Here is a 24,214-nt window from a genome sequence, read left to right as displayed (position 1 = left end):
CCATTGTACAATACATGGTAAATCCTGGAACTCCGTAGCAGTTTAGCGTTTATTGAGTGTCCCAGTCATTTGTTCACCGAAGCTACCTACCTTAAGTAAAATAACTTATCTTCTGGTGTCACGCAGCTCACGCTTCACATATCGTTGGAGGGAAAGGGGGAAGGGGTGGTGCTAGTGGTACAATGGGGGCTACTGTAGTCATTCCGCTAATCCTGGGCTTCCGTAATGTCGTCATCGCCGCGAAGCTTCTTTTCATCCCACCATACCCCACTATAGCTGCAAATCAATACACCCCGCGGACCCTTCGGGCCGTCCCCATCACCAGGAACAATATCTAGGTACGCTTTCGACAGAGGTCTATGGCGCAGTTATTATCCCGCTTCTTCCGGACCTTTACCTCCTCTACCAGCAGAATGGCCTCGACAACGGCGCCAGCACCAATTCCCGAGGGCGCCGAGCGCGCAACTGTCGCTGCGGGCTGCTTCTGGGGCGTGGAGCACCTCTACCGCAAGCACTTTGGCGACAAGGGCCTGTACGACGCGCGCGTGGGCTACATCGGCGGAGACACAGAGAGCCCGTCGTACAAGCTGGTGTGCAGTGGGAATACGGGGCGTGCGTGTACCCCTTTTCAGTTTTCATGGAACCTCTAACCCCTCCGGCGTCGTCCCCCAGGGTTAGATGAGAAGTGATGGATGCTAATGTGGGCCTAATATTTGAACATTGCAGATGCCGAAGCAACACAACTCATCTACGACCCCGCCCGGCTCTCCTACAGGCAGCTCCTCGAGTTCTTCTACCGCATGCATGACCCGACAACGCTGAACCAGCAGGGGCCCGACCGGGGCACGCAGTACCGGAGCGGCATCTTCTACCACTCGCCGGAGCAGGAGGCGGTCGCGCGCGAGGTCACCCAGAAGGCGAACGAGCAGTGGTGGGGCGGGAAGATCGTGACCGAGATCTTGCCCGCCGGCCAGTGGTGGGATGCCGAGGATTATCACCAGTTGTATCTGACCAAGAACCCGCACGGGTACGAGTGTCCGAGTCACTTTTTGAGAAACTTTCCAGATTTGAAGTGAACCAGAGGCGTGGATGGGGTCGGCCATTGGGGATTGGCGTTGGGCGGTAATAAGCGTTGGACACTATGCCGTGTGATTGGCGATCATACAAAGGCCAGCAAGGCTCTGAGAAATACGCACGATTTTGATCTGTTTTTGTTGTTTCTAGTCGAAATGACTAGCTCGTACATGAGTGGGAATACCTGACGCCGTTCATGTTCCGTCCAGTCGCATTGTAAAGGTACATACAAATAAACGAAAGCAACGAGTAGGAGATCGCTCGCTGACTTCCCCGTCCTCCCAATCCAATTACCTAATACACTCCTAACCTAAAACGCAACCCATCAATCCATCCCTTACTTCCTCCTGCTGTTCTGCATCATCAGGATCTGCACCATCCGGACGAAGATGTTGAGGAAGTCGAGCTCGAGGCTGATGCTCTCGTTGACGGGGTCCTCCTTGATGATGCCGCGCTGTGCCGCCCGCGCGTGGTACAGCACCTTCTGCACGTCGTACAGCGTGAAGCCGCCAAACACGGCCAGACCACCATAGAGCCAGAGGTTCTCAGTGACGGCCAGGGTGCGGACAGCCGTGGCGGGAAGAACGAGAGGCGCAAACCCGGATACGGCAACGATGGCAGCGCCGGCCAGGAGCGGGCCGCCAATGTAGAGGTACTTGTCCTGCTTGGCGGTGGCGCCCACGAACGAGATGCTGCCCATCATGGCGAGCGTGTAGAGACCAGCGCGGGCGAGCAGTGCCGGCGGGGCAACAGTCATGAGAGGAGCGATCAGAGCGGCCTGGGTGGCGTTGAAGGCGGCCCAGCAGGCGTACTTGGGGATGTAGCTGGAGGAGGCCCAGTTAGCGTCTGCCACGTTGTTGGAAAACGTTTCTAACCGTGCGAACTTACTTGTCGGGATCGATCGCACGAGTAGCAACCATGCTGCCGATGCTGAGAGCGAGACCACCAATACCGACGATCCACGGGTTGGTGACCATCAGGCGGTAGACGAAACCGCTCTGAACCATCTGGTAGGCGGACAGGCCGATGATGCCGACACCGAGACCCGTGTGCATGAACGTCCGGTTCAGATACGACCTCTCAAATGGCGGCATTCCCCCATCCTCCCTCGTTTCGCGGTTGAAGACGGCATTGATGCCAACGAGAGTGCCGCCGAAGATGGCACCGCCGATCAACAGCTTGCGCATGAGCTGCGCGCGGCGGGCTGCGGGGTCGACGTAGACGGACTCATACTGTGTTTGGTAGCCACGCGACGCGCCGCGCAGCTTGGAGAGGATGTTGCTGGAAGACTTGGTGTTGGAGCGGAAAGCGAGCGACGCCGTCCTCGAGGTGAAGAAGCTGTTTTTCGGTGTCGAGTGGAAGGCACGGAAGGCCGACGCTCCCGCGAGCTGCGGCGCCTTCGCAGCGAGGTGCGCGGGACCTGCGCGAATCGCAATCGTAAACGACATCATCAAATTCTTCGCTGTTTAAGTGACTGAAGTCAAAGCAGAAAGGCGACAACGTGATACCCGGTTCAGACTTGTTGCTTCGACGTTCTGATGCAGTGGTCGCAGTTGGAGATGACGTTTTGAAGGTGGCGGGCTTATCTAAACTCCATGCGTGGCCCGAGCTTTCGGAAGGTTCGAGCAATTGAACGGAGGTTCGGGCATGCGGACCCTAACCCTACAGATCAGTGTAAGTGGTGCTCGCACTCCACGGGACAGGGAGCCCTCATTCAGATGAAATAACCACAGGCACTCAATATATTGGTACTATGTAGTGAAGGTACATAGCTAAGCCCTATGCTCATATCAATCTTAGAAAAGCAACGGTCCGTATTCAATCTGTCGTTCCAACCACCATAGCCCCAAGTACCTTGATTTGGTGTCATGTTATTCAAGGTACTATAACGAATGTCCTTTTCGTATTTTCTCCGAGTTCTCCTTAATTGCGCGTCATTAGCAGTAGGCAACTCCGTTCTCGGGGCCAAATTTATTGCCACCACCTATGCTGTCTTGAAGAGATAAAGGATGGAGAGGACGAGGAGCAGGACCGTAAGGACAACCTCTCGCAGAGAGAATGCTTTCAGAGCGTAAGTTAGCTGTTCATAGATTTTTGTGTCATCTTAATCCAGACTTGATACTTACTGGGGGCCCCTAAATTGTGTACATGACTCTTCATGGCCTGCAGCGAAGCTAGGTCTGCAACACGGAATGGTTTGTATGATGTTCCTTCAGCACCACGGTCCGTGTACGAAGTAGGAGGCTGGCGAACAAGAGGCTTCTGTTCCGCTTCTTTCGCCTTGAGGACCAGAGGGCTGCCGAGGAGCCGGTGCAAGACTGCCGCGTCACTGACATTGATGTACAGTTCGGCCCTGCTTTCAACCTGGTGCTGATGAGCCGGGTTTCCTGGATTATAGACGAGATGGCTGAATTTAGCAGCCAGGTGAAGGGTCACACGGCTACGCTTAGCGTCCTCGTCAGGGCCAGCCAGCTCGTGGTCTAGCGTGAGCTGGAAGATGTCCCCTCCACCAGTGACAAGACGCAACCACCTCTCAGCACCGGAGGTGAGGTTGCTGTGAACCGCGAGGGTGCGGTCACCGACGGTGAGGTTCTGAAGTCGCGAATAGCGGATCGCTTCAATATCGGGTTTGATAATCGGCTGTGATTGGTTGCCAAACTCTTCGTCAGGCCGGGTTCAGATTTAGTCAGACTAATAGTGATCATGCGTACCTGATAATGGACATCAACTCTGTCGTTAAAGCTGAACGCCAGCTGCGGGTGATCGCTGCCTAGGAGGTAAGCGGTCATCGTGGCGTTATCAAACCGAGGAAGACCAAGGGCTACACCATAATTGGGTTCCTTGCACGGGGGATCGCCCTTGCAGGATTTAGGGGAAGGTTGCCTGTAGGAATCACCGCCTTCTGCCTGGAAGCGGAAGTCTTCTCCCTTGCAGGTAGCCTTGTCGGTTGCCGGAGGGGTTGTTTTGTAACTATATATGACAGGCCCCAATCAGCTGCGTGACAGATTTTATAGGAAGGAAGAGGAGTTTGGGGGGAGGATGGTTGCTTTGGTCTCAAAAGTTATCCACTCACGATACTGTGAACCAGCCCTTCTCTGGTCGACAACCCGGCGCCGGGCCGAACTTCGTCCTCAGGAATCCGCAGAAATCGCCTCCATGGGCACTGTTCTGCGACGCTTCGATGGCCTGGACCCTCGCACAGCATCCGCCGCGGGTGCACTGTTTGGACGCGTAAGCCGTTATACAAGGTTGACATTCATTTAGGCTGACAAAAAGAAAAAAAAAATCTTGCCTTATTCATGGGGACTTCATCGCGCTGTGTTCCCTTTGGCGGAGACCCCAACCGCGACATCGCCCACCTTCGTCTGGGGATGTACACGTCGTCGTACATCCACTTTATCTTTCTGCCGGCCGAGTAGGGGGACCATTTCCGCCAGCATTCGGTGTTTTGGCAAAGGTCCGGATACCTGTCGCAATCATAGGCGAAGTTTTCGGTATTTGGTTCCTCAGGCAGCATATATCGCGTGGCCTGATTAAGGTATCGATCGTGAATATGACTGCACGGCTAATTGAAATTTCATCTGTCAAAACGAGGACACTCACAAGGGACATTCCATCGCAATCCATCTGCTGATAGGGGCATGAGCTCAGCTCAACCAGCCTAGATCGAAGGTCGTAATAACCGCTACACTCCATCCATGTTTCAGCATCCATGTCTATAGGATCATCTCCATCAGTGACCTCGAGAGGAGGAGGAGCCATGTAAGGCAGGTAGTCGGCGAGATCCGGCCCCTGCAATATCATCACACCCGAGCCAATGTCAGGGTGAGGCAGATCTGCAGAAGACCGAAGCGACGAGCACAAGTTGGGGCGGTTATCAATGTAGATAGCAGGCAGGGAGATGCCGTCCCACGCGAATAGGGTGTAATCGCCGCGGTAGTTGCAACCTCCGCCGCAGCTGAAGCAGCACGTGAACCAACAGTACCAGCAGCAGCAGTTCCAGATCTCATAGTATAAGGAGACTCTGCCTCTCAAGAATTCCCCATTGATTTGGATCGAGTCGCCAAATCCGGCTGCCAGTGGAGACAGGGAGTTGACTGTTATGCCCCCACCTGCGGGGAGGTACAGCGACGCGAAGGCTAGGTCACCCTCCAGGCCAGCGCCTGCTACCAGCACCCGAACGTTGGCGCTGATTTGGCCTCCAAGCCCGATCCCGGGGCGGATATATCCGGTGATCTGGCCGGGGATGGGATTGGAGAGGTTCTGCGTGACCAGCTCCACGCCGTATCCGACCTCGAACCAGCCGACCAGCTCGACATGCAGATCGACCTCGGCAATGAGGGGGATTCCGTAGTAGTAGGTGGCCTGGATGAACGACTTCGTCTCTCGGATCGTGACGGCGGGGCTGCTCGGAAAGCTTATCGTGCACGGATCGCCCTGCACCAGCTGGAAGACTGTCTGGCTGAACCACTCGATGCTGATCAGGTAGTATGGAACCTGCTGCATGGACCCCAGGTCGAAGAGAAATACTGCTGTCCAGAGGAAGAATGACATGTCGCCGTCACTGGTCCAGACTGCATAGGCTCCGGCCGAAGCGATGTCGACATCGGTAGAAAAGAGCGAGCCGAGCACGAAAGCTTCAGCGTTGAATCCGGCTCCCGCGGCGTTGAAGTCGCTATCGACAACCACACCCACAGTTGCTCGGACATTTTCTCCTATCACCCATCGTCAGAACTGGATATTTTTACTAAAACGAGATAAAGAGGATATGTGAAAAAACAGAAATGCATACCTCCATACGATCTTGTCCAATGCAGAGGCGTGAAGAGGGGAGAACCGGGAAGTGGGTAGTCCAGAGTCGCCTTCTCAATGAGCGCTATTCGATTCATGCCTATCTTCGCCAGGCGGTAGTCTGCGAGGCGGTTGGCCATCCGCTTCTGGAAATAACCCTTCAGTCCTCGGATGTCCGCGGGAGCTCTACGCACCCGCGGCTGGAAGAGGGCGCCGAGGAGGGTCTTGGTTGCCAGGATGGGGTTTTCGTGGACGTGATGTTGTAGAGCCTGCAAGCCAGCGCGCCTCGCCGCCGGCTCGCTGTTGTGCAGGCTGTGGTATACTAAGTGTCCCGTGGCACGTTCCTGAACTTAGGTGAGCGGAGAGCCAGGAAGAAATCGATAAGCGGAAAGGCTGTTAAATAAGTACATACATTCGGCACGTTCGCCATCGCTCTTACCGCAGCCACTCGCAGAGCAGGGTTATCGTGCTCCGTAAAGTTGTCTACCTTGTCAATGACGTGGGGATGGCGGGTATTCGCGAGTCCGTATAGAGCAGTTAGTAGCTTCTCGTGCCTGTCCTCGTCCACGGTCTTATTATGCAATATGTGGACGATGTCGTGCGGCTCAAGCACGGTTTCGGTATCCCATGGGCATGGTGGCTTCGCTGCAAAGCTTCCGAGGGCCGCACTTGCTGCTGCTTCCACATCATCGGAGCCAGCAGGGACCGTGTTATTCGCGATGCTGGCCAGGTCGTAAACATAACCCTTGGGGGCGCAGTTCATAGCCACTGACTCTTGGATGGTGGCGACCTTGGCTGCGCCTGAAAAGGACTGGGCGAGAACGACATCTTCGAAGGTCTCCACGACCTGGATCGTCATGGGGAAGCTTGCCAACGTCCCCATTAGCACGGATGCTGTCAGACCGCCGTCGTCGTTAATGTCGACATCATGAGATTGGACTGCGGCACAAATAAGATTTCTGCCTTCCTCGCCAGCTCGCGAGATGTTGCGGCGGAAATCAATCAGCGTGTTCGTATCTCCAGGATTCGCACTGATACTCGATATCCAACCCAAGACGTCTGTTATCAAAAAAGTAAGCGAACTTCTCCACGGGCAGGATAAAGGTCTAGTTACCGGCGTAGGAATTGTTCAGGGGCCAACTCTGCATCCACTGGGGATCATCAAAAGACAGCGTGGTGTAACTCGGCAGGAGTTCACCGAGACGGAGTAGCAGGGCGTTTTGTTCCGGTGTCAAATCGCTTGGAGGGGCAGTGGTATTGGCGGTGACATTGGATGATGCTACAAAAAACGTTGAGCCAAAGTTCATGGCTTATCGAAGGGAGTGGCCCGCAAACCTGTAATTGCCGGGAACCCAGTTTCGTCAGGCGGGCTCTTGACGGTTGTAAATGGCTCCCAGTTTGTGTCAACAACCCACACTCCGGAGCCTTGGTAGGATAATGTTGTTACATTCACGACCGGATACGTGCCGACTAGAGCTCGCCCTAGGTAAGGATTGTTGGTAGTACCAAATTTGTCGAAGCTTATCTGTTTGTTATTCCACATTTAGTTCGCGCCATGAGAACGTGAGAAAAAAATTAATTTGCATAAATCATTTCTTACATCTAGAGCTCCAATTAAAGGCCCTTCGCCGCTTGGTGATGGGATGAGACGCGGGATTCCCCAGGGTGAAGTCCCAGACGGACTTAGCTGCATCGTCACGACAGTAGAGTTCTGCATGACGACGAAGACGCCGTCATCTGGTCCGTTGGCACCGTCGAAATGCCATGGCTCCACCTGAGAAACCAGAACTGTCAGCACGAGGAGCGTTTCTAGCCGCACAGTTTTCTCTCAAGATTGATCAGACTCACTGATAGTGCGGGGCCGCCAAGATCCACATTCACCCAGTCCAAAAAGCCCTCTGCCGGGTTGATCAGACTAGAATATGGCGGATTCCAGACGCTGTAGGTGAAGTTCTGGTCCTCGAGGATTCCGGCAACGACAGGGCTGGGCTGTGTCGGACCGACAGGGGCGAGATGGAGAAACGTGAGGATATCATTCACGTTGGCAGTGCTTGGAAACTGGCTGACGCTCGGCTGAGTGTCTCCGTTCGCAAGATACAGTATATATGGATTCAGTTCGTCTGACAGGTAGAAACCATAAAGCGTGGCCTGTACTGGGATGCTGGGGTGGAAGGGCCAGAACTGCGAATATATCAGTTGATCCCAAGCGATATTTATAACATTTGCCTTACTAGAATTGGCCGAAAGGCGTCATTCACACTTCCGGGATCCGTGTAGTTTGTCCACGTAATAGGCGAAGAGGGTGAGTTAGGAGATGTGTCATGTGTCTCCCAAATAGCACCGAATGTGTCTAGAGCCCACTGTGACCGATATTGGCCAGGCAGCTCAACGGGAGGACCGCCGGCCAGGCCCGAGAACGGCGGAGACGTGTCAACCTCAATCTGCGGCGTACCGCTCCCCGACCAAGCGAAACGACAGACTTGGCCGCTAGGATTCAGGGCGAGAAGGATTGGGTCAAGATTAGCACTCTGCCCCTGCTGTATGTCGGAGAATGGACCAGAGCAAGAGGAGTAATTGACCAGAGTAGGAATCCCGCTTTGGAGGACTTCTAGGGTGCCGTTCTGGCTAAGAGTCGCGTACTGAGAGAGGCTGATAAGCTACATGCATATAATGGACTACATATCGGAGCAGGGGAACTCACCAAGCCGCTCGATACCGTCACCTTATCGACGATTTCGGCTGCGCCATGAGTGGTGCCCAGCTCTGTAGCGTCGCCACCCGTCATGGCGGAGACCCCTCCTGCAGGAGACCAACACACATTCTTCGTGTCTGCGGCAAGTTCATCCCCGTTTATACTTTGCGAATCCGCCTGCCAGCATTGCGAGTCGGCGAGCTGGAGAACGATCCATCAGTCAGCAATGAGAGATATTGGCACTATAATCAAGTATCATTGCCCACCTTGCCTATATATTGATACTTCACAGTACGAGGGTTACCGAAACGGTCGGTTGTCTCATGTTCGTAGCTCTCTGATCCGTTATAGTACGACTGCAGCGTACGCAGAGAGCTTAGGATCAATTTGTGGTAGCCAAGTGGATCTTGCGATTGCGAATCCGGATCGTATGTGACAGAGGCATTGTAGTATACGTTCTTAAACTCCCCACTGGTGAGGTCCTGTGTGACCCAAACGCTGATCGGCATCAGATACCGGAACAGTTAAAAGAGTACTTTTGAGAGCTATACCTTGTCTGGTTGTCCACACCTTCGCTCCGCTTGACGCATTCTTGATCGGTTCCGAATGTATTTCTGATGACACGAAGCCCACTTTCTCCAATCGGATTGCCGGCTTCTACCAGACAATCAGGAACAGAGACGTAAGCAAGGAAGATCAGTGTGCCTGGTTCTGGTGAATCAGCTTGCGTCAGAATGGTCAAGTTAGACGCGACGGCAGCCGAGAACCCAGAGCTGTCTGCGTCGGCAATCCCACTGCCTGTGTCAGAGTCATGCTGATAGTTGTACGAATAGAGCTCGGAGGTAGTATTCAAGCTCAAGTTATACGTGTATGCTTTGCCAGGTTGGAACGCGGGTCGAGATGGCTGGTCAGTGATGGAGCCATGTTTGTCGATTGGCAGCGGAGCAAAGATCGGCTTTCTCACATGCTGAAATGGGAGAGGGTTCGTGCGAGAGGAGGTGAGAGACAGGGAAAGAGTAGCTTGGAGCAGGAGGAGGACGAAAAATGCTAGATTGACGGGCATATTGTAGGGACTTTACTTGTGATTAATAAAGGAAATTGCGAGTCCATTGATACTTTTATTCCTTGGAATACTTGTTAACCGGTTGGCGGAGAATCAGGTCTTGCAGTGGATGTCTGGTGCGGCGAACCCCGCTTGAGACGTCATGGTTCGAGGAGAGGAGCATCACCGAGCCCAGCGCAAGAGGCCCAGAACGACGAGGGCAATGGAAGCAGCTCCTAGCGCCAAAGATGCACCGCCATCGCGAATGCGCGGGGTGCGGGCTGGAGGACTTTGATAAGTGTAAACGGAGTAGACTAAGCGACGACTTCCGGCCTCCATCGCCGGCACCGTCTGGAGCCATTACGGAGGCGGCCCCGGTCCGGCAGAGCTTCGGGCGAGTGTTGGCCCAGATACAGAAGCCAATACATAGTTGAGTTTGTAAGATAACCCAAAGGTGGTCTGTGCATCAATGCGCCTGCACCTTCCGTGCCTGCATAAAATGCCCGGTTTGATGCATCCTATAGTAGCCTAGCCATAATAGGCCTAGTGCCATTGAACATGCATGCATATCTTCTACAACGCCACATCACTTGCCAGTGCGCCCACCATAGCCGTCGCCGTTAAAGTGCAGTGATGCCTGCAACGCTGGCCTGCAACAGTGCTTCTCTTTTGCAAATTACTGGCAAGAAGCAATAAGCAATGTCATTTACATTGCGTTCCTTCACAACCGGCCATCGATAGTTGCCAATACCCGTGCCGCCCTGGAGAAGCGACGCGACAGCCTCTGTTCAGGATGCGAGACTGTGCCAGGCTCGCCGCCAGAACGTTATTCAGAACAACTGCATCAGTGATTGGGCTTGCGGCGCTCGGTGACTGGTTTTCCAGCATTAGTAGCTACATCTACTTCCCCACCATCCCATTCCTGGCCTCCGATCTTCACGTCAGCATCCAGCAGGTTAACCTGAAAGTTACGTCCTATCTTGTCGGGTGTCTTCCTTTCCATCATGGGCAATGCCGCCGATCGCTTCGGGCGGAGACCAGTCTTCTTAGTAGCCCTCGTCGTCTATTTCGCGGCAAACATTGGGCTTGCGCTACAGTCCAATTTCGTCTCGTTTTTTGTCTTCCGAATGCTGCAGAGCGCGGGCATCTCAGGCACATTTATCATCGCCTACGGAGTACGGAGCCCTCGGAGACTTGTTCACCCCAGCTGAACCGGGGAGGGGCAAGGAGGGGAGGGGTGGGGGGCTACTCCGGCATCATCTCCTTCTTCTGAGCTCTTTCATGCCTGCCCTGCTTCCAGACGCCCCGCGATGTGCTAGCTGTCTGGGAGTCTAAACACCCCACCGAGCCTGGGCCCGGTGATCAGCGGGTTGCTGCTATTGCGTTGGACCTGGCGGTCTATATTCTGGTTTCTCGCAGTGGCTTCCGCGCTCTGCATTATCTCCATGGCGCTCTTCTACCAGAAACAGCGCGGAGTATACTTGGGGACGGGAGTGCGGCAGTCAACCCGATCAACAAGGCTCCAATTCCAATTCTCTCTCCAAAAGCCTCGCAAGAGGGAGGAGGAAGGCCCGATGCAGTCCCCCGAGAGGACCATCGGAAGTTTCCCAATCCATTGGCGGCATTGAGACTGCTGCGGATTCCCGGCACCGCTATCATCTTGGTAGCATATGACATCAACTATACGGTCTACTGCTGCCTGCAAGCCTCGCTCGCGACACTATTCGTCGACACCTACCAAGTCTCCGGGCTCACGGCCAGACTCATTTACCTCCCCTTCGGCGTTGCCGTTGCCTTGAGCGCCTTTGCAACGGGCCGGCTGCTGGATGTCAATTATAGCAAGACTGCAGCAGAGCTTGGCATCAGCGTCAAAATAGACGAAGGAACAAAGCTCAAGGACTTTCCCATCTACAGCGCACGCTGCCTGCAACTTTATCCGCTGCGAAGTGGCGCAGCCTGCCTTGAGGCGCTGGATACGATACTTCGAAGACTTGGCCCTGGGTGGAGCTTCCTGCTCTTTGGTGTCTTGCTAGTCCTCTTGTTTTTGTGCTACTTCTGTTGCAGCTCAGAGCGATGAAGTGGCGATGCCAGCCCTACTGAGCGAGAATAACTGCGATACAATCTCCTTCCGCAGCCTAAACCGACCTAGGGACATGGATGTCCGGGGCTCTTCACCGATACCACTCAACATTCTCACAAAGCCCTGTGCCCACCACCGAGATCGACACAACGCACGTACGCTTCCGACACAGCCACTCAACAGGGCCTTACATCTCTCCACGATACTTGTTGATGAGCCAGTTTAGCTCATTCAAGGCCCAGTTCCGCGTCTCGGACCCGGGGCAATGGGCTGAATTGATGAGAAGCGTCTCAACAGAATACAAGCGGTTCCGGTCGTCATATTCTCCGACCGGCTCACTTGGCGGAATGTTCATGAAATAATGTTCGCGGTATTCCCCATCGAAGAGCTGGTGATGCCTGCACCTCCAGATACCTACTTCTTTCTCGTGGTGGGCATAGTAAGCGCAGGCGTCGTAAATGTATATTTCGCCTGTCCGCGAGTCGGTGCCGATGTTGGACTCCCAGAGGTCCCCATGGATTAGGCATGGCTTGATGGTCCGCCCTTCTGCCGTGAGCGGATTCAGCAGCCGCGGGATCAGCTTGTCGAACGTGACTTGCAGGGCATCATCCAGCTCTTGCCAGAAGCCGTTGACCTCAACGTCGAGCTTGTACACATCGCGCAGAAGCCTTGTGAAAAAGGAGGTCCAACTACTGTCCCACGTCGTGGTGAGCGGCAGCTTGCCGTCGAAGGTGGTGCAGTAGAAGCCGAACTTGCCCGTCGGGGACTGACTTTTTCGATGAAGCTCGGCCAGCTTTTCTCCGAGGCGCTCGGGGTTAGGGAGATGGTGATCGATGTTCAGGAAGTCGCACAAGTAAAAGTGTGCGTTCTCTTCTCTGCATTTGCCATATCCGTGAGGCTGTGGCGCGATGCTGGGCAGTGTCTTGTGTATCTCGTGCATGGACATGTACTCGCCCAGCACACGCTCCTCGGCGTCTTCGGACCTCAAGATCTGCCACCACCGGATCCATTAGCAGTGAATCGGGGGCTGGCTGACAACTATAAGGTCTTTCTCTCCCTCACCTTGAGGGAGTAAGCCTTGCGAGAGCCATCCGCAGCTTCGGTATCAATCTTGAGTGTTGAAGCCCAATTAGATTCGCCACATTGTTCGACTACAACGACCCGGCTCTCCTTCGCGAGTGCTGCAGTTTGTGAGCAACGTTAGGACTTCTTGATGTTCTTGATCGACCGGGACGCAGTATAGAGGGTACTAGTACTTACCCTCGATTATCGCTGGGTCCAGCTTCGGCTCCATGGTGATACAAATTGCAACACGTTTCCCCGACCGTGGGAAACTCGCCAAAAATAAACTGTATGTTTGCCAGGGCTCCAGGGCCCGAATGCCCGTCAAGGCGGAAGCACCAGGAACTTATGCATCTACACAGTAGAGCCTCGGCGGTGCTCTCCTTGAACAAGACGTAAAGCAGCGGAACAGCTGCGGGTTGGCGCGTGGGCTGCATCTGTGAGATGCCCGTCTCATGCAGGCACAGGGGGGATAAGGCCGCGGCGATGCGGGATTGGTCCTTCTTGCACCTTTCTCGTAATCCCTAAGGGGGCCAGTTGACCCGGTCCAGGTTACATTATGCGGGACAAGTGATTGACTCTCCGCGATGGCCCCATTTCCCCGACCGTCTGAATAGTTGCACCGCGGCGACATATCATCTCCGGAGCATCTCGGATGCCTTAACTGGCCTCCCCACAGGTTCACGATGGTAAACATCCCTTCAGTTCGGAGAGATGATGGATTACGGTTCGATAACCAGTTTCATGGAAATTGCTGACAGGAGACCTCCAGTGGAAGCGCTTCAAGCCAGGTAGAAGCAGTAACTCCAATGACCGGCTGGACCAGACGTCGTCTGCGCCGCCACATCTAGAGGAAAGGTCGACATCCGCCCCGACGGGGCCGGCCTCAGACGGTCAACGGCATAACTCCCTACCGCATAATCCGACCCTTAAAGTTCCGACAGATGCACCTCTACCGAGACGTCGTGCGTCAGCACTCTCCGATGTCCATGCCAAGCTCTACTCGCCACACCAGCGGCAGCGTTCGCAGGATCGGAGAGATGATCCGCTGGGCCTCCTCGTGCTCCATACGCCACCGGAGCGCACAATAGATGTCATTTTCATACATGGCCTCGGAGGCACGAGTCTACGGACCTGGTGCCGCGACAGGGATCTGAATAAACTTTGGCCCAAACTGTGGCTCCCTGATGCGCTGCCAACAGCGCGCGTCCTCACCTTTGGTTACAATGCTCACTTCGCTTCCAAAAAGGAGCAAGCTTCGTCTACTATCGGCGACTTCGCCAATGACCTTCTGTTTCGCATGAAGTATGGAGAGAACACAGCCGAGCGGGTGGGTCAAGTGCCCATTGTCGTTGTGGCGCATTCGATGGGCGGTCTGGTGTTCAAGAAGGCCTTCGTGCAGGGGCACTTGAACAACGAGTTCAGTCAGATCGTCTCCATGATCAAGGCCGTCTTGTTTCTCGCAACACCTCACCGGGGCACAGACCTGGCCGAAACGCTGAACAGACTGCTACTCTCCGCCTCATTTTTGGGCCACTCCCCGAAGGAGTACGTCACAGAGCTGGCGCGGAAAAGCCCAACGATTGACGAGCTGAACGAGGCCTTTAGGCATCATGCCTCAAAGCTCCAGATCTTTTCGTTCTACGAGACTCTGGCCACCACAGCGGGACCCGTGTCAGTCATGGTCGTCGACAAGGCTACTGCCCTCATGGGCTACCCAAACGAGACACCGACACCTCTTGCCGCAAATCACCATGATGTCTGCAAGTTCACGAGCACAAAGGACCCCAATTTTACTTCGGTCATCGGAGCGCTGCGCAGTGTCGCCCGTTCCGTCGTTTCTCCAACCGACGACCATGCCTCGAGAAAACGGGACCTGCAACACTTAGTTGACCTGTTAGGCGTCACCGGTCCACCGGAAGAGGACCTTAGCTTCGGGCGTTCAGCGCGAAAGGAGGGCACCTGCGAGAGTTTTCTGGCGAGTGATGAGGTAGACAGTTGGTTCCGGTCCAAGTCTCGACGTATTCTGTGGACGCATGCCCAGCCGGGCGGCGGGAAGTCGACTCTCTGTTCTTTTGTCATTGGGCGCCTCTTCGATGCTGGCCATAAATGTTCGTACTTCTTCTTCAAGTATGGGCATCGCGACAAACAGTCCACAAGCAGCATGCTGCGCTCCCTTGCCTACCAAATGGCCCTCCAGTTGCCCGAATTCCGTCGCGCGTTGATTGGCCTCGCAGAATCAGGGGTTCGGGTTGCCCAGGCAGATTCAGCTACGATCTGGGAAAAGATCTTCTCGTCTGCCCTTGCGGGCATAAGGGCGGATGAAGACATGTGCTGGGTCATCGACGGACTTGACGAAGCGGAGTCCAGCAAGCGAGTGGTAGAACTTCTCTCACGCGTGGCCGAGTTTGAGAGTCAAGTCCGCATTCTTGTCTTCAGCCGGCCGCTCGCCAACATCAATCAGGCGTTTCAGTTGGCGAGGAGAAGGCTGCCCGTTGTGGACATGCCGCTGCTAGACAATCAAAACGATATCCGACGAATGGTGGCCGAAGAGATGGATTACCTTCTCTCTGGCGACAACTTTAAGGCCCAAGCCGTGGACGAGATTGTGGCACGATCCCAGGGCAACTTTCTCTGGGCTAGCCTTGTTACCAAACACGTGGTCAAATGTCACCGTGAAGAGCAGGTCAAACGAGTTCTGGACTCGACACCAAACGGCATGCATGCGCTTTATGATCGCATGGCAGACGCGGTCATAAACCTCGAGCTTGAAGAGGACAAAGTGCTGGCTAGAGTTTTGTTGACATGGGCCATGTATGCAAAGATGCCCGTTACCGTTGAAGAGCTCTCGGAGATTTACCCAGCGGAAATGAGCTCGATTATGGACCTCAACCACACCATCAGCCAGGTGTGCGGGCAATTTGTCGTGGTCAACTCACAAGGCCGAGTAACACTGGTCCACCATTCCGCCAGGGAGTATCTCAAGAGGGCGAAGCGTCAGCTACTATTTACTCTAGATCCTGAACCCGCGAACGAAGAGATCTTTAGCAAGTGTCTTGCAACCCTCTGCGACAAAGGCCTAAGACGGAAGCTTCACATGCTGAAGGTTCCGCAATTTCTGCCGTATGCCTCGACGTCGTGGGCATCACACCTCGAGCGCAGCCGAGCGAACTCCAACCACGTGCTAGACGCGCTCATCAGGTTCTTCAATGGCCCGTATCCTCTCGCCTGGATTCAGTATTTGGCCATGAGTGGTCGACTGAGGGAGCTCTTCACCGCTTCACGTATACTCACCACATATGTCCGCAGGCGCAACAAGGCAGACGCCGAGACGTCTCCCATGCTCCACCGGCTCACGGACCTCTCTGTTCTGGAAACATGGGCTGTCGACCTGATGAAGCTACCGGCGAAGTTTGGCCGCCACCTCTCTCAGTCTCCGGCCCTGATCTACCAGTGCATCCCCGCGCTCAGCCCGGTCGCCTCGATCATCCACCAGAGATTCAGCGAGAACCCCAGCGCAACCGTATCGGTCTCTGGGCTGACAAACGAGGAGTGGAACGACTGCTTGGCGCGCGTATCAGGAGGCAGCGGTAAGGCCCTCCGTCTTGCCGTCTCTCCGTTGTATCTGGCAGTGGCAAGCGATGAGCCGAGAGGCACCGTCACCATATGGGACACCAACCTCTTCGAAGAGCGCAAAGTCTTTTCCTTGGGCGAGCATATTTGGGCGTTGACGTTCAACAAGTCTGGCTCGCTCCTGGCAAGTTACTCCCTCTCGCGAACATTTGTATGGAAAGTGGCAGACTGGTCGCTCGATTTCTCTGCAAACAACCCGGGAGAGGAGCGCGCCCTCGAGCTCAAGTTTGACGACAGAGACTCGTTGATGATGGTCTCGGAGTACAGGCGAGTCTACAAATTGACGAGGCCGAACATCGAGGAGTCAGCGTTCTGGAAGCGACAAGACCCGGACCTGCTCGATGAACCAGGCGTTCCCGAGGGCACGTTCCTCAGCACGCCGTCCTGTGTTGCATTCAACAACGATTGTACCCAGATTGCGGTCTCATATCGCGCGTTCCCCCTTTCCATCTGGATTGTGGATCCCCCTAAAATGATCGCGCGGCTCAGGAGGAAATCCAAACACGGCCGAGCGGTGATGCACTCGTATACAGGTGATAACAAAGTCGTATGGCATCCATCAGGTACAATGGTCATCGGTATCTACGGTCGAATATTCAAATGGAGCCCCGAGGAGGATACTTATGACGAGATCAAGGGGGAAACGGACGTCGTTCCCCACGGACTTGCGTGCAGCCCGGACGGCCGAGTCTTCATCACCATGGACGTTGCGGGCTCCATCAAGATCTACGCCGTCTCGTCTATGTCGCTCATCTACAGATTAAGATCAGAGGACCGCATCAATCAGATCCTTTTTAGCCCTGACAGCGTGAGATTTTACGACCTTCGGGGGTCATACTGCAACGTCTGGGAACCGAACTGCCTCCTAAGGCTCGCTGACGCGGCGTCCGAGCAGACCAGCGACACAGAGAGCACAGCGGACAACTTCTGGTCTGACACTGCTGATACCCTCAGCACATCCATTACATTCCCTGCATCCGAGAGCCAGGCCGATAGTAGCAGACCAGCAATTACAGATGTCGACCCCGGGCAAGCGCCTCACGGACTACTTGTCGCACACGCTAATGCTGATGGCTCAATCAACGTCTACGATACCGTAAGCGCTCGCAAGCACCAGATTGACAAGGTCATGTTCGGAATGACTACTCTTAAGCATCTGACCTGGAGCCCGCGGCTCAATTGCCTGGCATATTCGCTACTCAACGGCGCGACCACCACCCGGTCCGTCACGGTCGAGTACACGGGCCCGAGATCCGTGTCGACCGGGCCTGTGTATTCCGAGCAAGGATCACCCGCAGAACGTGGACGGACGCGGCAACTTCTGTTCCACGGCACCGGCGACCGACTATTGATTTGCGGCATGAAGAAGTGCCAGGTTCTCTCCCTTCCAGACGGAGCGGTGCTGGCAGACCGCCAGCTTCCGGAGCCAGACGAACCCGTGAAGTGGCAGCAACATCCTTCAGACCCAGAGCAGTTGATCTGCCTCTCGGCAAAGTCAGCCACCATCTTCTCATGGGCCAACCTCGAACCGAATTCTTCTCCCATCTTGCTCGCACTACGTACTAACTCTTTACCCGAGGCGAACCACGAGAACGTCTCATTCCCCGCTCTCGATGCACTCCTCGACAGCCACAGCCCTCGCTTCCTGCTGCTCCGCACCGTAGCAACCCACTCCGGCCGTCGGCGCTACAACTTCGCTGTGTTCCCAACCGAGCACATCTATTACCATCCGCCCGTTGGCTCCCCCTCCCACAGCCCGGCCACCATCAGTCCCACCAGCAGCGCCAGCAACCTGCCACCCCGTGCTCCAACTGAAACGATCAAACCCCTTCCGATACCTTCCACCCTCGCCTCAACGATAGCCCACGCGGTTGGCATCCTTTCCGACAACCGACTCGTCTTCCTCGACCGGCAACTTTGGGTGTGCACGGCGCCACTCTCGGGGATCGGGACGAGCACTGGGGGAACAACAGCGTCATCATCGACATCGACACAGAAGCACGGACAGCGCCCCAGCCCCGACGTGAGGCGACATTTCTTTTTGCCGCATGACTGGGTGACGACGGAGGGCTTGCGGCTGTGTAGGCTCCTGAGAGACGGGACGCTCCTGATTCCTTGCAAGGGGGAGGTGGCGATCATAAGGGGGGAGCTAGTGCACGATTATTAGTATTACGTCTCGACCAGCGGACGTCTGGGGCTGCATCTCGGCCAGCGAGTCACCCCAGTCCTCGCGCCGCTTTCCCAGAAGGGATGTCCAGCATCCTCTCTTCTCCCCTGTCTTCCTCGCTAGCGAGACCTCTGGACAGCGTTCACCGTCCTCACCATTAGTGATGTTTAGCTGAACTGCGGCTGGCGGAAAGCTAGGCGCTCGGCAGACGCCCGGGGAGCGGATGGCTTGGTGGATTGGCCGAGCTTGCGATGTTGTGGAAGGCGACTGACTTGTCGATGCGTGTGCGGAGACTTTGTGGAATGCGTGGAAGTCCGGCCCTGTGTTTTGTGGTGGCTACTGCCGCCGCTGCTGCTGTTGCCGTTGGGTTTGCCGCCGTTGATGCGAAGATTTGACATGTCCTGAGCGAGACTGGAGAGATCCTGGTGCCTAGTCGCGCGGAGGCTGGCCTGGATTACAGGATAGCCCGTGAGAGCCGTGAGAGCCGCTGGGGAATCGGGTATTACCCGAGGTGCCTCCAGTGTTGCCCCCCTCGTCGCGGAGTTCGTCCTCGGTGGTGGAGAGAATTGTGAGATTCGCCCCCGAACGCTGATGGATCCTGCTCTTCTATGCCCATCAGCTTGCCTTCGACTGAACTGCTTGGGAACTTAATATTCATTCTGCGCGAAACCTCTTGGCAATGAGGGTTCTTTTTGCCCTCATATGGCACCAAATATCCATGGATGTTTGCTTGCACTCAACTGCAGGTGTCGTGGGAGCACAGACACGCACTACGAAGCTAGAATCCTTCTGGAAGCCCGGCAAGCGGTGAGGTCCTGGTAGGCCATTACAGGGAGCGGTTTCAGCCGGCAACGTTTAACCAGGGTAGCGGAAAGTTTCATGCGGCTTCACATGATAATACAATACAATACCTACAGGGTAGGTAAAGAACTATATCAGTAATACCATACGATACCGTTGCCCATCGGATAGACGGCCATTTGCATTCCGGCGATAACTTCCGGTACTAATGTAGAGTCATCCTCGTGTGTACATTTCTGCCCGGTAGCGCTTATTAGCGGCGAGACGTCCCTCGTGGCGAGCACGAGGCATGTTCGTGCGAAAATGAGCTCATGGAAATACCAGAAAGTTACCGTACACAGCTTTACGTGTTATAGTTTCAATTGCCCCTCCCGGTATCCCCGGTACATATGCACCCTTTGCCTCCTTGCGACTCTCACCCCACAGCATTACATCGATGACTGAGTTGGATGGAAAGCTTTGACCGCGCTGCGGTTACTGCGATCGTCCTCAATGGCGGGTTACCCTTCAAGCTCAGTCAATTACCAGCTGGTCTAGCTCATTTTCGTCAGTCGTCGCACGACTTCTAAGTTCCATCACAAGCGTCTTCGCGCGCATGTCGCATCGGCGCATTTAAGTCGGCTCGTCTTTGTTAGCGGCAAGCAGCCGGCTGACTCCCGCCCCTTCCCGCACAATCTCCGCCTCTATGACCTCAGCCCCTTCCCGCACAATCTCCGCCTCTATGACCTCAGCCCGCCGTAGCTCACCGTAGCCCAGCCGTTGCTTGCTAAGTCCCAATTCTTCCCTGCGAAGTTGCGACATCCATGACAAGATTAGTGTCGGCTGCTGTTGCGACGTCCTCCATTGTCAGACAAGCTCGCCGACACGACACCGTACCCGATTCAACGCCCGCGCCTGTCGCCTGCCGCCTAGCTCGGATTCGCCCTTTTCGGTTCTTAGCCAAGCGCGCTTCGAGTTGCCGGCTGCTTTAACCCGAACGATTCCAAGCCAAACAGACATTGCATCGTGCTGTCTTGAAACCCGCGTCTCTGGTTTCTTCGCCTTCCTCCCTACCATGTACGTGATGCCGCGGAGGGTCTGGGGAGCAGGGAGGCATGAAGGCTGACCAAGGTTCTCGGACGGACTCAGCATACCTCGAAAGCTATCCCGCCGCTCACATCGACAGCGCTTCTTACCCCACAAAGCATCAACAGTATCGTTGCCCCTGACCGTCAAGAGACCGAGACACAAAGGGGGCAGGCCCAACAACGCACGTTAGACTCTACTTTCTAGGCGGCTGTATCCCCCAGTTTCGTAGGCTCGCCTCGCTCATTGCTCGGCGGATAGACACCCCCCTCGAGTGGCTACAGGGCGAGAACGGCGCAAAGGCGATCGCAATAAACTTGGTTCCTGGGGTCCCTGCGGGGAAACTGTGGTCGCGGCAGCAATAGCATGACAGAGTTTCCGCCTAATATCCAGCCGCGCATCCTTGGTTTACGGACCGGCGGGACACGAGCCCGTCACCTGCACATCTCTGCTACCTAGGCTAGATTGGGGTTGTCGGAACGTCCCACCTCTCGGCAACCTGAGAGGCGATCCTCCCGGCCGACTCGTGACGTAATGCGACGCAGTCGAACTCCATCTGCGGGCTCGCCTTACCGCGCCCTGGCGCACCATCATGCCCAGCATGGCGCATCGTCCCAGACGGGCCAGCAGGCGCGCGACACTGTGTCGTCCGTTCTCAGGTCCTTCAACGTCGAGACAAACCCGACACGGCCTGTGCGCCCGTCGCCACTGACCGCTTCGACCATCTCGGACATGCCCCTGGATCTGGTCGACCGTATCAGATCGTTTCCGCTCTTCATGTCCGCGCCCGACGACTTTCTCGCCGCCATTGGCGCCCATCTGCGACTGCAGATCAACTCTGCACACGACCACATACTTAGCGAGGGGGATGAGGCAAAGGCGATGTACTGGCTGGTCCGTGGCGTCGTTGCTGTCACCTCTCGCGACGGGGAAGCGGTCTACGCACAGCTGAAACCGGGCGCCTTCTTTGGTGAGATTGGCGTGCTGATGGACATGCCGAGAACGGCAACCATCATTGCACGCACAAAGTGCCTCCTGGTCGTCCTCAAGAAAGAGGACCTCCAGGCCGAGCTCCCCAAGTACCCGGAGATGGAGAAGGCCATCCGCCAGGAGGCGCAGGAGAGATTGGCCATTCTCCAGAAGAAGCGCCAGGAGGGCGGGGGCCAGCCGACTTTACTACGAGAAACCAGTGGCCCGAAGCTGGCGCGCGAGTCGGTGCCGGGCGAGGTCAGCACCGGTGATGTGGGGGCCATCAAAGAGGGATCGGTCGTGAACAGCAAGAAGCGGAAGTCGCCGAGCCCCAGTGTTATTGTGGACCAAGCCATCAGCGGAAGCGCTCTCGGCAGTGGCTACATCAATGTTCGCACGACGCTCAAAGAGCTTCCCCTGTTTGCGACCCTTCCCACCGACATCCTGCATTTTCTCGGCCTGAGCGCGCAGCCCAAGACCTATCCCCCCTTTACCGATATTGTCCGCCAGGGCGCTCCCGGCAATGACATATTCTTCATTGTCCGTGGGGAGGCTGAGGTGGTGCATGAAGCTCCAGCCGCCGCCTTCGAGAACAAGACAAGGTCAAGTTACGCCCGTCCACGATTAAAAGAGGGGCAGTACTTTGGTGAGGTGGCGAGCCTTGGTTTGTCGCAATGGAGGACAGCGACTGTACGGTCCGTTACGGACGTTGAGTGTCTCATGATCCCCGGAGACACCCTTGACGAACTATGGAGGAGATGCCCTCCTGAAATCAAGTGCCAGGTAGAGAAGACCGCCAGGGAGCGGCTCCATGCAGCGGAAGAAGATGTCGAGATGAAGGACCTGGACGTAGATGCCGCGAAGCAAACCAGACTGAAGGAGCAGGCGCTGCCAGCGGTCGCCCGCTCAGCCTCAAGACCTCCGTCGCCAGTTACGGACGAGGCAGATACGCGACGGCCATCGGACCCGGACCCCTTTTTGAGTGTCGACATGGAGAACCTTCGAAATAGGCGGCGCAACTCGCTTGCTCCCCCACCACCGCAGTCGGACTGCAGTGTCATTGTTAGCGGGATCAAGGTGCCGTCAAAACCACCTACTCCTTCGCTCTTGTCGCCGGTATCACTCGATGATTCCCCGTTACCCGCTAAACGTGCACGGATCCTTGCACAGGAGGAGCCCGGAATGGCCAGGAAAGAGCGACCAGAATTTCCAGATATCGTCTGGATTGCAGCATTTCAGCATCTAGATCTCCTCGAACTGATTCGGCTGAGGATCGTCTGCCGCCACTGGCGCCAGCTGTTGACTAGAAGCCCCAAGCTTTGCACGCACGTCAACCTTGGCCCATTCAACAAGAAGGTCACAGACTGGTCTCTGACCAACATTTTGGCGCCGTTTATCGGGCCGCGCCCGGTCGAGATGGACATCAGCAACTGCTTCCACATCACCGACGAGGGGTTCCAGGCGCTCTGGAAAGCCTGCGGCAAGAACGTCAAGGTCTGGCGCATGCGCAGCGTCTGGGACGTCTCAGCCACCCAAATCCTCGAGATGAGCGAGAGCGCCAAGGGGCTTGAGGAGGTGGACTGGAGCAACTGCCGCAAAGTAGCCGACAACCTCCTCGCGCGTGTCGTAGGCTGGGTCGTGCCCAATCCGGCGCCTTCCCGTGATGCTGCTGCCAACAAGAACGTCGTCATCTCCAGCTCCACCGCCAAACCCCGTCGCTCCCAACAACAGCAACAGCAACAGCAACAGCAACAGCAACAGCAACAGCAACAGCAACAACAACAACGACCAGCCCAACCCGGCCCTCCTCCGAATCATCCTCCGCCGCCCGCCCCAGGCACCGTGATCGGCTGCCCGCGTCTCCGCCGGCTGAACCTGTCGTACTGCAAGCACATCACCGACCGGTCGATGGCGCACCTAGCAGCGCACGCGTCGGCCCGGCTCCAGTCGCTGACGCTCACGCGGTGCACCAGCGTGACGGACGCCGGGTTCCAGGCCTGGGCGCCCTACCGCTTCGCCGAGCTGACCCACCTGTGCCTGGCCGACTGCACGTACCTGTCGGACAAGGCGGTCGTGGCGCTGGCCAGCGCCGCCAAGAACCTCACGCACCTCGACCTGTCCTTCTGCTGCGCGCTGTCCGACACGGCCACCGAGGTCGTCGCGCTCGGCCTGCCGAACCTGCGCGAGCTGCGCATGGCCTTCTGCGGCAGCGCCGTGTCGGACGCGAGCCTGGGCTGTGTCGCGCTGCATCTGAATGAGCTGCGGGGCCTGAGCGTGAGGGGCTGTGTGAGGGTCACGGGCAACGGGGTCGAGAACGTGCTCGAGGGGTGCGGCAGGCTGGAGTGGCTGGACGTGAGCCAGTGTAAGAATCTCGGCGGCTGGCTGGTCGGCGGCGGCGTGGGCAGGTGGGGGTTTGATGAGCGGCAGGAGAGGCTGGGCGAAGAAGTGGGATGGGCCATCGCCGCTGCTGCTAGTCCCCCTCCTCCTCCTCCTCCTGCTGGTGGTGGTGGTGGTAGGGCGGCAGCGCTGGGCCCGGCCCCCGTGCTGCGGCCGGTCATACCGCCGAGGGGCGCGCCGGCGGGGAGGAAGAGGAAGCCGGTAAGGTTTGTGGTGGAGAAAGGGCCCGGTGGGTTGAGGTGACGATACACAAGAAAATGTGTGTCTCTGTGTCTCTGCTGGTTCAGCGCAATTTTTTGTATGATGAAAGGTTGACGACTTGGGCATCTGTTGGCATTTGTTAAAACAGGATGGGAAGTGTTTTGAGTATGGGGCGCATACTACGGACTTTTTGGACATCACATTTAGATCTTCGGCTTGGGGCAATCACTAGAATCAGGA

General features: G+C 56.1%; 9 protein-coding genes across 9 annotated transcripts; 5 read left to right on the top strand and 4 right to left on the bottom strand.

Annotated features, from left to right (window-relative positions):
- Positions 1–157: 157 nt before the first annotated feature.
- Positions 158–1,155, top strand: B0T15DRAFT_2154 (peptide methionine sulfoxide reductase MsrA). The gene is made up of 2 exons (XM_062862730.1): positions 158–612; positions 727–1,155. The coding sequence occupies exons 1-2, from the start codon at positions 360–362 to the stop codon at positions 1,074–1,076; spliced, it is 603 nt and encodes a 200-aa protein (XP_062725177.1). The 5' UTR covers positions 158–359; the 3' UTR covers positions 1,077–1,155.
- A 256-nt stretch (positions 1,156–1,411) lies between these two features.
- B0T15DRAFT_388481 (inhibitor of apoptosis-promoting Bax1-domain-containing protein) lies at positions 1,412–2,522 on the bottom strand (the record flags this gene model as incomplete). The annotated part of the gene is made up of 2 exons (XM_062864448.1): positions 1,412–1,898; positions 1,963–2,522. 2 exons carry the CDS (start codon positions 2,520–2,522, stop codon positions 1,412–1,414), a joined length of 1,047 nt encoding a protein of 348 aa, XP_062725176.1.
- Positions 2,523–2,800: 278 nt separating this feature from the next.
- On the bottom strand, positions 2,801–7,049 carry B0T15DRAFT_515384 (uncharacterized protein). Its single transcript, XM_062868186.1, has 9 exons — positions 6,980–7,049; positions 6,278–6,924; positions 5,867–6,209; positions 4,678–5,789; positions 4,367–4,603; positions 4,148–4,293; positions 3,786–4,044; positions 3,201–3,714; positions 2,801–3,135 (listed from the first exon to the last, which is right to left on the bottom strand). Exons 1-9 carry the CDS (start codon positions 7,011–7,013, stop codon positions 3,059–3,061), a joined length of 3,369 nt encoding a protein of 1,122 aa, XP_062725175.1. The 5' UTR covers positions 7,014–7,049; the 3' UTR covers positions 2,801–3,058.
- An 818-nt stretch (positions 7,050–7,867) lies between these two features.
- B0T15DRAFT_2115 (uncharacterized protein) lies at positions 7,868–9,701 on the bottom strand. Its single transcript, XM_062862679.1, has 4 exons — positions 9,109–9,701; positions 8,824–9,055; positions 8,567–8,758; positions 7,868–8,504 (listed from the first exon to the last, which is right to left on the bottom strand). Exons 1-4 carry the CDS (start codon positions 9,618–9,620, stop codon positions 8,079–8,081), a joined length of 1,362 nt encoding a protein of 453 aa, XP_062725174.1. The 5' UTR covers positions 9,621–9,701; the 3' UTR covers positions 7,868–8,078.
- A 513-nt stretch (positions 9,702–10,214) lies between these two features.
- On the top strand, positions 10,215–10,817 carry B0T15DRAFT_515379 (uncharacterized protein). The gene has a single exon (XM_062868185.1). The coding sequence runs from the start codon at positions 10,604–10,606 to the stop codon at positions 10,808–10,810; it is 207 nt and encodes a 68-aa protein (XP_062725173.1). The 5' UTR covers positions 10,215–10,603; the 3' UTR covers positions 10,811–10,817.
- Positions 10,818–11,052: 235 nt separating this feature from the next.
- B0T15DRAFT_389181 (uncharacterized protein) lies at positions 11,053–11,676 on the top strand (the record flags this gene model as incomplete). Its single annotated transcript, XM_062864474.1, has 1 exon — positions 11,053–11,676. A coding segment is annotated over one exon (624 nt), but the record flags the coding sequence as incomplete, so codon positions are not given.
- Positions 11,677–11,866: 190 nt separating this feature from the next.
- Positions 11,867–12,858, bottom strand: B0T15DRAFT_388278 (Fructosamine/Ketosamine-3-kinase; the record flags this gene model as incomplete). The annotated part of the gene is made up of 2 exons (XM_062864439.1): positions 11,867–12,670; positions 12,742–12,858. Coding segments are annotated over 2 exons (921 nt in total), but the record flags the coding sequence as incomplete, so codon positions are not given.
- Positions 12,859–12,971: 113 nt separating this feature from the next.
- Positions 12,972–18,541, top strand: B0T15DRAFT_481111 (uncharacterized protein; the record flags this gene model as incomplete). Its single annotated transcript, XM_062866007.1, has 7 exons — positions 12,972–12,974; positions 13,514–15,535; positions 15,566–16,042; positions 16,175–16,343; positions 16,542–17,675; positions 17,766–18,295; positions 18,371–18,541. 7 exons carry the CDS (start codon positions 12,972–12,974, stop codon positions 18,539–18,541), a joined length of 4,506 nt encoding a protein of 1,501 aa, XP_062725170.1.
- Positions 18,542–20,707: 2,166 nt separating this feature from the next.
- On the top strand, positions 20,708–24,135 carry B0T15DRAFT_2025 (uncharacterized protein). Its single transcript, XM_062862588.1, has one exon. It carries the CDS (start codon positions 20,942–20,944, stop codon positions 24,014–24,016), a length of 3,075 nt encoding a protein of 1,024 aa, XP_062725169.1. The 5' UTR covers positions 20,708–20,941; the 3' UTR covers positions 24,017–24,135.
- Positions 24,136–24,214: the final 79 nt, after the last annotated feature.

This window comes from Chaetomium strumarium (assembly GCF_033439665.1).
Source record: "Chaetomium strumarium strain CBS 333.67 chromosome Unknown B0T15scaffold_1, whole genome shotgun sequence".
In the NCBI taxonomy this organism is placed as follows: domain Eukaryota; kingdom Fungi; phylum Ascomycota; class Sordariomycetes; order Sordariales; family Chaetomiaceae; genus Chaetomium; species Chaetomium strumarium.
Note: the sequence above shows the minus strand (reverse complement) of the source record. Positions and strands in the feature narration are given on the sequence as shown.

Coding starts and splice junctions, on each gene's coding strand:
- B0T15DRAFT_2154 (XM_062862730.1), top strand. CDS start 360: ATGGCGCAGTTATTATCCCGCTTCTTCCGGACCTTTACCTCCTCTACC. Junction 613..726: donor GTGCAGTGGGAATACGGGGC/GTGCGTGTACCC, acceptor TGAACATTGCAG/ATGCCGAAGCAACACAACTC.
- B0T15DRAFT_515384 (XM_062868186.1), bottom strand. CDS start 7,013: ATGCAGAGTTGGCCCCTGAACAATTCCTACGCCG. Junction 4,604..4,677: donor ATTGCGATGGAATGTCCCTT/GTGAGTGTCCTC, acceptor TACCTTAATCAG/GCCACGCGATATATGCTGCC. Junction 4,045..4,147: donor AAGGGCTGGTTCACAGTATC/GTGAGTGGATAA, acceptor TGTCATATATAG/TTACAAAACAACCCCTCCGG.
- B0T15DRAFT_2115 (XM_062862679.1), bottom strand. CDS start 9,620: ATGCCCGTCAATCTAGCATTTTTCGTCCTCCTCCTGCTCCAAGCTACT. Junction 9,056..9,108: donor GGTGTGGACAACCAGACAAG/GTATAGCTCTCA, acceptor GATGCCGATCAG/CGTTTGGGTCACACAGGACC. Junction 8,505..8,566: donor TGACGGTATCGAGCGGCTTG/GTGAGTTCCCCT, acceptor AGCCTCTCTCAG/TACGCGACTCTTAGCCAGAA.
- B0T15DRAFT_515379 (XM_062868185.1), top strand. CDS start 10,604: ATGGGCAATGCCGCCGATCGCTTCGGGCGGAGACCAGTCTTCTTAGTA.
- B0T15DRAFT_2025 (XM_062862588.1), top strand. CDS start 20,942: ATGCGACGCAGTCGAACTCCATCTGCGGGCTCGCCTTACCGCGCCCTG.